Source organism: Acipenser ruthenus, chromosome 4, assembly GCF_902713425.1.
Source record: "Acipenser ruthenus chromosome 4, fAciRut3.2 maternal haplotype, whole genome shotgun sequence".
Lineage (NCBI taxonomy): Eukaryota > Metazoa > Chordata > Actinopteri > Acipenseriformes > Acipenseridae > Acipenser > Acipenser ruthenus.
The window spans coordinates 46,010,650-46,019,474 of record NC_081192.1 but is presented as its reverse complement, the minus strand read 5'-3'; the positions used below and the strand labels follow the sequence as shown (position 1 = coordinate 46,019,474).

Below are 8,825 nucleotides of genomic sequence, written 5' to 3'. Positions count from 1 at the left end.
CATGACTCTGTCTGCTCCAGTGAAACGAAGGATAAAATGGACACTACGACAGCCAAAATATATCAATTTATATTGAAGGCTATGATTTTTAAACAAAGTTACAAACTGGAATTACAAGCTACTGTACTCTGCTCACCCAGAGTCACATTTTGTTATCTTGTTGTTACCTTTATTAAATTGTTAATGTTATTTCCCAACCCAGGGAATAAAAACTCGAATACAAAACAATAGTTAAGATCATCATTGACTTGGATTTAAAAAAAAAAAAAAAACGCTTTCTGTTACCATTGTTTTTTTTCATTTCTGTAATGTGATTAATAAAATGTACCGGTGATCTTATTTTAAATGTATGGTGCTTGCTTGTAACTTACAGTACCGAGTGCAGCAACAGTCTCGGGTCCAAACCGTCAGCCGAGTGTAGATATATATACATCCTCGCTATATATATATATATATAAAAGAAAGAAAATAGTATCAAAGCGTAACGTCACTGCCTTAACAGTCTCTTGGCAAACAGTAATCAGTTGTTAAGCAGTGGACTCACGTTGGCTGCAACCACCAACATTCAAACTTTCACTTACTCCCTCTGCAGCTTGTTACATCCAAACGAACACACAGAATGTGGATTACATATCCAGTGTAAGACACGCCCTCCCCCAACGTCACACACACAAGCACGCATACAGCTGACAGCAGCAGCAGGAAATACAACATCCAGGAACAGAAAGTAACAGCAGTCTTGTTCTAAACCCCCACAAAGTTCTCTGAGGCACTACAATGTTTTAACATGGCATGGTATAAACGAAGGACATGTTATAACGTGTCATATTTTATTAGCTGTGTTTATTTTAGGACTAGTGACGATATTGACGATATATATTAAAGTCCACATTTTCCAATATCGCGACATACGATTATATTGAATATTGGCACAACCTTAGCATACACTTTGAGTTACTGTCTTAATAGTAGAATTACGCATTCAAAATAGAAAACTGTAGAGAGCGGTTTCCCAGTCTCTAGGCTCCAGGTCTCTTGACATGGCTGAACCTACCACCCAATCAAGCCATACAAATGTGACTGTGACAGGGTGGCTGGGCGGTGACGTCACGGCAGAAGCAGGAACTAAAGTACTGACACCAGGCACTGCAGTTTTCAAAAAGAAAGACGCGGCTTCTTTTTCTAATTATTCCTGGCAGAGGACAAGCATCAATCTCGCCTCTGCCAGAACACGTTTACATAAACCAAAACAATAATAAACACACTGCGCTCGCCGTCATTTACACAACGATAATACAAAACACATACAAAATAATAATCTGCTACAGTGACATTCTGATCCTTTCTCAAACAGCAGCGTTCACGTAAAGGATTTGATCACAGCTTTTTTTCTCAGGTGTCAAGGTTGTTTGAAAAAAAATATTTCTGTGGGCTATATGCTGCATCATTTAGGACTGCAACCCTCAGTTTGGGAACTGCTTCAGTAGAGGTTGCCACTGAGATTTTTCTGCACTTTACACTGACTTACACATTTCTTATAAATGGACAAGGATCTGCTATTGTGCGTTAACCCTTCTCTGAATCACAAAAGACACTGCATTGCTTATAGTGAGGTACAGTATGTACTGTACCATGATGCAGAACAAGTGTTGCTGAACATGGCTTGCCTTGGGTTAAGATTAATGCTCAAGGAAGTGGACTGCAGATGGGCAGTACTGAAATGCATTCAATGTTCATTAAAGGAGTTTAACATCTTTAGTTGAAAGCTATTGTGTTATTACCAAGGCTATGTGTGCTTTTTTATAGTTGGATGTAAAATGTTCTTTATTTAAATTTTCTGTGACTTTTATGTGATATTTGCATTTGAAGAAACTGAAATGGCAATCCATCTGCTGTCTAATTTCAGTCTAACCACATTATTTTTATATATTTATGTGTAGAGCATACAGTTTTTCATTTTACACCAGTTTACAATTCTATCATTGTATGCTGCCATGTTTGTTTTATGCCGTGTAGTGTTTTGTTTACTTGCTTACCACTGTTGATTGTCAAGTGTTTGATAAAGCCCTGTCACAAAGACGGCCGGAGTGGGTGGCGTCAGACCAGAGCCAGGAAATAAACGGACAGAGAGTTGTGGTTTGATGGAGCTGAGCGAATGCTTTCGCTCAGCATTTAATAAACAGAACAGAACAGAAAATAAAAGGTTTTAAACACAAAAACACGGGACACGGCACTCGAGCCAAAACAAAAAGACAAACAAAACGTACTACACTTAAACAGACAGACGAACAAACACGGTGAGTGAAAACACTTCTAATTTACTTTCTTACTTTGTTTTATTTTCTCCTTCTCTCTCTCTCCCGTTCTCCACTCACCGAACACCTAACCACGAGTGACAGAAATGTGCATCTATATATACTGTTGTGCTGGGATTCAATTACTAATTAATTATTCACTTGAATCCCAGCACGTGAATTAATTCTGTGCAACCCCGTGCTCACATATTACATTTAACCAGCACGTGAAGTGATTTGTGCTCTCCTCGTGCCTAAATACAAATCTACACTTTTTAAACACACGTGAAACACAGACCCGTTTATATCCTGTGTACCAATCTATACACCAACATTAACACACGCACGCAACATACAACACATAATATGCACACAGGGGCGGGGCACATTGCCACAAGCCCCCTATAATACAATTCATTTAGAGAATACTTCTAGTAGGTTATAATAAAGTGTTGCTCAAGTAGCTGTACAGTAGGACTACGGTCAGGGTTGCCAACTGGCTCCAGAATTTACGGACACTTTAAGCCAGGTCAGGTTTTTTACCTTGCCATTAAACCACAAATGAATTGATGTTAAATCACTAAGTAAAGTGGGTGTGAATTGTGTGAGCGGCTTCAGTAAATGTGTTCAATTGTTTAATTGTGGTGGCAATTCTATCCGGTGAGCATCATAACATTTATTAAAATCATATTGCTTGAAATGTTATATGGTAAGCAATATGTATCAAAATAGTGCAATTCTGTCGTTACAGAGAATTATGCACTCACCCGCACTCTTTCTCATTTAACCTTGGGGTTAAGTTCCTATTAATGTAATACTTATTTATGCTTCGCACAGTCCCGCCCCAATCAGACAAATACAGCAAATCAGCAAGTTGTATAGGTCTGATTGATGGAAACGATCCTCACAGGAAGTAATTCCCGGCCCGAGACAGCTGTGTGCTTTTAGTAATAGTTAGCAAAACAATTACATTCCTTTAGCGACAACTCACGCAGTTTACACTCACGTTACATGCTCAATAAAATCAATTAATTTGTGGTAGAGAGGCGAGTTAAAAGACCTGACCTGGCTTAAAGTGTCAGTAAATTCTGGAGCCAGTTGGCAACCATGACTACGGTGAACCCTATTTTAATTTTTTTTTCTTTTCTTTTTTTTTTTTTTTATCCAGGAAAAAAAAGATGGTTGATCGCCTGGCAAACAGTGAAGCAAATTCAAAACGGATAAATGTTGTGGAGGGGTGCTTTGGAGCAGCTGGTCAACCCTTGGCTATTTCTGGTAGAGTCCTCATCGGGGAAGGAGTGCTAACAAAGCTCTGCAGAAAGAAACCAAAAGCCAGGCAGTTTTTCCTCTTCAACGACATCCTTGTATATGGTAACATTGTAATTCAAAAAAAGAAGTACAACAAACAGCACATAATTCCTCTGGAAAATGTCACAATTGATTCTATTGAGGACGAAGGGGACCTGCGGAACGGATGGCTTATAAAAACTCCTACCAAATCTTTTGCTGTTTATGCAGCTACCGCCACAGAGAAGTCTGAGTGGATGAACCACATCAGCAAGTGTGTATCCGACTTGCTAGAAAAAAGCGGAAAGGCACCAAACAGTGAACATGCTGCAGTGTGGGTACCTGATTCAGAGGCCACCGTGTGTATGCGTTGTCAGAAAATCAAATTTACACCAGTTAGCCGCAGGCATCACTGCCGCAAGTGTGGGTTTGTGGTGTGTGGGCCCTGCTCGGAGAAAAAGTTTCTGCTTCCCAGTCAGTCTTCCAAGCCAGTGCGGGTCTGTGAATTTTGCTACGAGCAGCTCTCCAGTGGGCAGCTGAGTGCCACCTTGCCCCCCAGATCAGACTCTTACAAATTTCCCATGAATAACGTATCAGATGACGACGATGATGACGACAGCAGTGACTGAAGACAGCAAGTTTATTCTAATATTTAGAATATTTAACATAGAATCTTCAGCTGGGCTTGAACTTTTTTTTTTTTTTTTTTTTTTAACGGTGCTTTAAAAAAATCTGAAGTCTTGTATTTTTTAATGATGGTTTATTAAATTATGAAAATTCAAATGCTTCCAAAACATGTTCAGAGCTAAATTCCTGAGATTCCTAGATCCCTCTGTTATGGGCAATTTTATAAAACATATGTCCTATATTAACCCTTTCATGTATGACAGAATGAAAATAACTGAAAAAAAGCAGTTTTGGACACGCAATAAATATATTTCATTTAAATGTTTTTCAAAATTCCACAGTTTCTGGGTAACAGTTGTTTTTTGGTGCTTAATATCTAAGTCTCATTAAGGAGTCACTACAGGAGTGTAATATACAACTTGCCCAAATAATCCAAAGTGCTAATTTCAAATTCTAGTCTGTAATGGGCTGCTTCTCTGGAATACCATGTCTCAATTCAACAGTTTTTTCTAGCTCTAAATGTTCACCCATGAACCTTAAAGCAAGCATGTGCCTGAGTGCTGACAGCTCTTAACTTTTTTGCAGGGATATGAACTTTAGTGACTTTTTGTCTGTTTTGTAGCTGTAAATATTTCTAATTTAAATCTCTCTGGTAAATTAATGGTAAATTTGATAGTTCTGTGTTATTTGCATATTAAAAAAGGTGTGCGTATTTAATAAAAAGAACATAAGAAAATAAAACCCCATGTAACATTTAACATTAAGACAAATATGCAGAAAAAGACTTGATCAGGATTGTTTGAACACACCAGTTAAACCTTTTTCTATTATTGCTTACGACAAATCAAATGGAGGTTTAATTACTTGACAAATATGTGTTCTTTCATATGTAAAGCTATATTTATCTTAATACAGATTCTAATTTTAAACTGTTAAATTGGGAATAAATAGTTTTATACAAGGCCTTATATGCCACACAGTGCCTTCATGAGATCACTTATAGCTTTCATACTAGTTTGTGTTTTTCACACAAACAGTACTCCTAATTGCTGTTGCTTGTGGGTGAGGAATGGTAGTAAGATATTCACAGGAGCCATGCACAATGGTGTCCAATAGTATATTACATTATTAGTTTAGGTCCATGTATATGAGATAACTGACTGGAACATGCAGATCACCAATATTTAAAGGAACTAGTAACAAAAAAGTGGAAGCAAACTTACTTTTGAAGAAAGAAAAAAAGAATTTAAGGTGTATGCCCCACCATGGGTAGAATAGTAAAATTGCTTGGAAATTAAACAATACTGTAGTTGGCAAGAGAGAAACTATTAGGAGTCCAACAACCAAAGCAGTTGCTATAGTACCATTTTGAATCATGCCCATCCCTGTTCCCTGCCCCCCCATACACACACCTTCACATTAATGGTGACACTGGAGATGTTATTTCCTGGATTTGCCAAATTTTCAATCTGTCCACCTCAGAAATAAAATGCTAAGAAACTGGTTTCTACTGTACTTAAAGTAAAGAACGGTCTCAGGCTGTGCATTATTACCTGTAGGGCTACAGGATGTCAAAATTGCAGTAACCTTTAAAACTGGGCTCAATGAGAACTAGAAGGAATATATTAGGGTGTACTGTATAGTAATGCTATTTGCAAAGCTATTTTTCTTTTCTGCTGGCAAAAGGTTTAAAATGTCATGATGTAGGAAATATTTCTACAGCCGATCCCTTTAGTATTGATGTTTGTCTTCTGTACTAATCCTGAGAACACTGCATATTCTTTTTTCTTCTGTTTAGTCGATCAAGTCAAGGGTGTAATCTCTTGGTTAACTCTCTGGGATATTTATTAAATACTTGGCCTGCTTGCAAGCATGGATTGAGTCCAGAACCGGTTGTTTAATGAACAGTGGTTTTGCGCTACTGTCGTACAGGATTTTTTTTCCTCTTGTTTTGAGCAATGCAAAATCCAGTCGGGGAGCTTCTTTTGTTTGTTATTTCAAACATCTATTAAGAAAGACCAATTACTTGTTCAGATTTCAGTTGTCTGCATAGAATATAATTTGAGTATATAGAACCCTGCTCATTTATTAGTTTAATGAAGCCTGTATAATCTAAATCAGTAAAAAAAAAAAAAAAAAAAAAAGCGAGAAATATCAGTATAAATTAATTAAATCAGAATCAGTATTTTTTTTTTTAATACTTTTTATAAATTAAATTAAAAGAAAGGTGTCTGATCGTGAAGTCAGTCGACTATTGTTTATGAGATAAAATAGTGTTCTTTTATTGGTGCATTTGTCATTTTCAGAACCTACCATATAACCTGTTTAAAATTGTCTGGATTATAAGTGGAGTACAAAAGGTTTGCTTTCTGTTTTTGTTGATTTTGTATTTGTCTCCTTTTTGATCAGTGCTGTGTAGTTCTGTCTTGTCCTATCAACTCCAGTATAATTTTTATTTTTTATTGTTTGGTTGTAATGGGTGGTCATTTTTATTGTTTTGTGTCATCATAATTCTTGTTAACACTTCTGAAAGGGCTGAAATCTGATTGTAACCCAGCATATTCTTGTTAGTTACTAATTTTCTGAAAAACAAAACAAAAACAAATATATTGTATTGCACAATTATGGTGTCTATTTGTTTTATTATCTGTATGACTATCATTGGGTACCATTTTCAAAGCCTTTTAGCCCAGTGTGGACAAAAAAAACTTGTTTTGTATCCAATCTATTTAACTTTCATTGTTTTTAATGGTGATGTGGTAATGAAATTTAAATAAAAAATGTGTTTGTTTATTACATGTATTGATATAAATGATCTTTCCAAGATAACAGTTAATTGATTTGTGCCCAGTTTAAATTAACTGTTTACTGGACAGTTTGGGTGCTCAATTTCCTTAAATTAACCGCCTGAGTTTTGAATGGCACACTGGATTAAAAAGCTTTGAAAATGAACATTTACATAATTGATCTCAATTTGAAAAGGTACTATAAAGTCTATACATATTGTACCAAATATGAGCAAGTGTATGTTATTTCCACAGAAAACAACCAATATAATAAAAAAGCTGAAAAAAAATACTTGTCAGTATGATCTGAAATCTGCCTAGATGACTATTCATTTTAATCTGCAAGCAATCCAAACCAGCTGAAACCAACAAGCAGGTAAGATCATCCTCAAACAAAACAATTGTTTGTGAAAGTAATCAAAAACTATCAAGATCTACATTTTAAGCAGACCTTTTTATACTATTTGTGGCCAATAAAGTAGCTTTCTGGCTTTGCAGGCTGGATGTTATTGATGCCATATGTTAAAATGTTTTTATTTTTTATTTAACAAAAATATTTATACTGTACCTACCAGACACCACAAGTTTCTTTGTAAACAAACATCTTCCACAGTGCACTGAATAATTTCCTCTTATCAGATGGCCACTGAAAATTTTATATGCACATTATTATTTCATAAAATTGCAGTGGCTAGCAATTATTATTTCAAGGTAATGTCTTGTGAGATCTAGGTTCTATTACAAGGGGTTCTGAGTTATGAATTAATAAACCAATAACAAGGGTATGCCAGTTTTTTAAAAAGTTGATTGCTATTTAAAATCACTGCGCCTTTTATATGCAGATATCCGTTTCTCCAGGAATCTCACACATTCCACACCATGTGGACAAGTTGTTCCCACAATTTAGTGTCTAATTTTTCATAAAATGAATATGTTATTGATTGAATCTGTGAATATTCTCATTCTCTGTCCTCATTGTCTTTGGAATGATGTACTACTAAAATAATACAAATGTGGAGTTTCTCTATTGCATTCTCACCAGTGGCCATATACTCCTGTTGGATACTGGCTATAATTTTAGTTTAAATTGTAAGTTCTGTTCTGAACTGTAAAATGTATTGCTCTATCACAAAGGTGTGTAACCAAACTTTTATCACGGGCTGCATAGCCAGAAAACTTGTTTAACCTAATGTGTATAGCGGGCTGCACATTACTAAAGAATAATCTGAGTTTAACCCTGAGGTGAAATAGACATGGGCATATACAGTACATATAGGCAATTTCCCTTAGAACTACTGTTAATTTTATTTTGTACTGCATGATACACATCACAAACCAAATATACAATTAAAAATAAAGCATTAATATCGTACTGTTACCATATACACACACATTGCACAATAACACAAAGCAAATTAAATATCTACTTGCTGAAGTGGTTTTTATTTTAGCAGACGAGTTGTTCAGTTGTAGCAGGCAGCAATGTAGCAAAAGTCACAGGGCAGTGACGTCACTTGCCTAGCAACAAGCCTCTTATGTTGGGAATGGATTCTTTCAATGCAGCGGGTTTGTCCATTTGAGAAAGAGGAAGACTCATGAAATTAGTTGGACAAGCTGATGAGAAGCAACTATCCTCCGCAGTATGAATTAAAATGGTGTGCTGCTTTTTATGCGAAAAATTTGAAAAAGCAAGTCAACAAAGTTTAAAAAAATATTTACAATATATTCATTAAGGGGCCGCTGTCAGGCGATAAACAGGCCATGGGTTGCGTGTCCCTGCTCTATCACAATTGATCCACAGTGATTAGGTGACACTTGGCACAGTTAAAAA

At 36.1% G+C, this 8,825-nt stretch overlaps 1 protein-coding gene across 1 annotated transcript in view; it reads left to right on the top strand.

Annotated features, from left to right (window-relative positions):
* The window catches only part of LOC117399624 (pleckstrin homology domain-containing family F member 2), a 9,047-nt gene extending 2,695 nt beyond the window's left edge, over nucleotides 1-6,352 (top strand). Inside the window, exon 2 of the mRNA XM_033998915.3 lies at nucleotides 3,463-6,352. Coding sequence (XP_033854806.1) covers nucleotides 3,473-4,210 — 738 coding nt within the window. The 5' untranslated portion in view covers nucleotides 3,463-3,472 and the 3' untranslated portion in view covers nucleotides 4,211-6,352. The remainder of the gene's footprint in view (nucleotides 1-3,462) is intronic.
* Nucleotides 6,353-8,825: the final 2,473 nt, after the last annotated feature.